Raw genomic sequence first — 1391 nt, 5'->3', positions numbered from 1 at the left:
GAAGTGAATATTTCTGACAGGAAGTGGGAGTTTCACAGACAGGAAGTTTTTCTGACAGGAAATGAGAGTTTTCCAGACAGGAAGTGAACATTTCTGACAGGAAGTGACTTTTCCTGACAGGAAATGAGTATTTCACACAGGAAGTGAGCGTTTCACAGGCAGGAACTGAGTTTTTCTGACAGGAAGTGAGCTTTGTCACAGGAAGTGGGAGTTTCACAGACAGGAAGTGAGTTTTCCTAACAGGAAGTGGCCGTATCCTAGGCAGGAAGTGAGTTTCACAGGCAGGAAGCGGTCGGGGCCTCAGGAACCCCCCCCCGCGCGCTGACCCCGCCCCCCGCCCCGCAGGCCCGCACGTGTGGAAGGCCTTCTTCTTCACGCCCGTCTTCGAGCCGCCGGGCGCCAACGGCTGCCACGCGTCGCACGTGTGCGCGTGCTCGGGGCCGGGGGTGACGCGGCACGACCCCCCGCTGCTCTACGACGTCGCGCGCGACCCCGGCGAGGCCCGGCCGCTGACGCCCGAGACGGAGCCGCGTCACGCCGAGGTCCTGGCCGTCGTGGCCGCCGCCGCCCGCGCGCACGCCGCCGGCGTGGACCCCGCGCCCGACCAGCTGTCGGCGGCCAACCTCGTGTGGAAGCCGTGGCTGCAGCTGTGCTGCGCGTCCCGGCCCCACGCGCTCGCCTGCCACTGCGCGGGCGACGCCCGGTGACGCGCGGACGGGGGAGACGCCCGCCTCCTGTCGGGAACAGTGGGACCCGGGCGCTTCCTGTTCACTGCGCAGTCACTTCCTGTCTCTGGACACGAGACACGCCCACTTCCCGTCGATCTCCGCGAGGACACGCCCACTTCCTGTTCTTAAGCCACTTCTTGCCCGCGATCGACGCAGTCGCCCGCCTCCCGTTCACGCCGCGCTGACTTCCTGCGACTCGGCCGCCGCGCCCCGTCCACGTCCCCCGAGCTGCCTCAGGACGCGCGCCTCCCGCGTGTGTGACGCTGACTTCCCGTCAGAAACGGTCACTTCCTGTTGGATAATTAACACTTCCTGTGTCTGAGACGCCCGTTTCCTGTTAGACATGTTTATTTCCTGTTGAAAACGGTTACTTCCCGTCAAAATCGCCCACTTCCTGTCAGAAACCTCCACTTCCTGTCACAGACGGCCACTTCCTGTGTGTGATGCTCATTTCCTGTCAAAAACGTAAACTTCCTGTTCAAGTTTCTCGCTTCCCGTTTCTGGGGGTCTCGACTCGTGCGAAAAGTACCCACTTCCTGTGCGTAGGAAAGCGACTTCCTGTTAATAAACCACCACTTCCTGCTTGGGAGACGCTCACTTCCTGTTACACATGTTTACTTCCTGTGAAAAATGCCCACTTCCTGTGAAAAATGCCCACTTCCT

General features: G+C 61.0%; 1 protein-coding gene across 1 annotated transcript in view; it reads left to right on the top strand.

Annotated features, from left to right (window-relative positions):
- The window catches only part of Sts (steroid sulfatase), a 9168-nt gene extending 8461 nt beyond the window's left edge, over positions 1 to 707 (top strand). Inside the window, exon 9 of the mRNA XM_028784219.1 lies at positions 346 to 707. Coding sequence (XP_028640052.1) covers positions 346 to 707 — 362 coding nt within the window. The remainder of the gene's footprint in view (positions 1 to 345) is intronic.
- The last annotated feature ends 684 nt before the right edge of the window (positions 708 to 1391 follow it).

This window comes from Grammomys surdaster, unplaced genomic scaffold (assembly GCF_004785775.1).
Source record: "Grammomys surdaster isolate TR1022 unplaced genomic scaffold, NIH_TR_1.0 118012, whole genome shotgun sequence".
Classification (NCBI taxonomy): domain Eukaryota; kingdom Metazoa; phylum Chordata; class Mammalia; order Rodentia; family Muridae; genus Grammomys; species Grammomys surdaster.
Note: the sequence above shows the minus strand (reverse complement) of the source record. Positions and strands in the feature narration are given on the sequence as shown.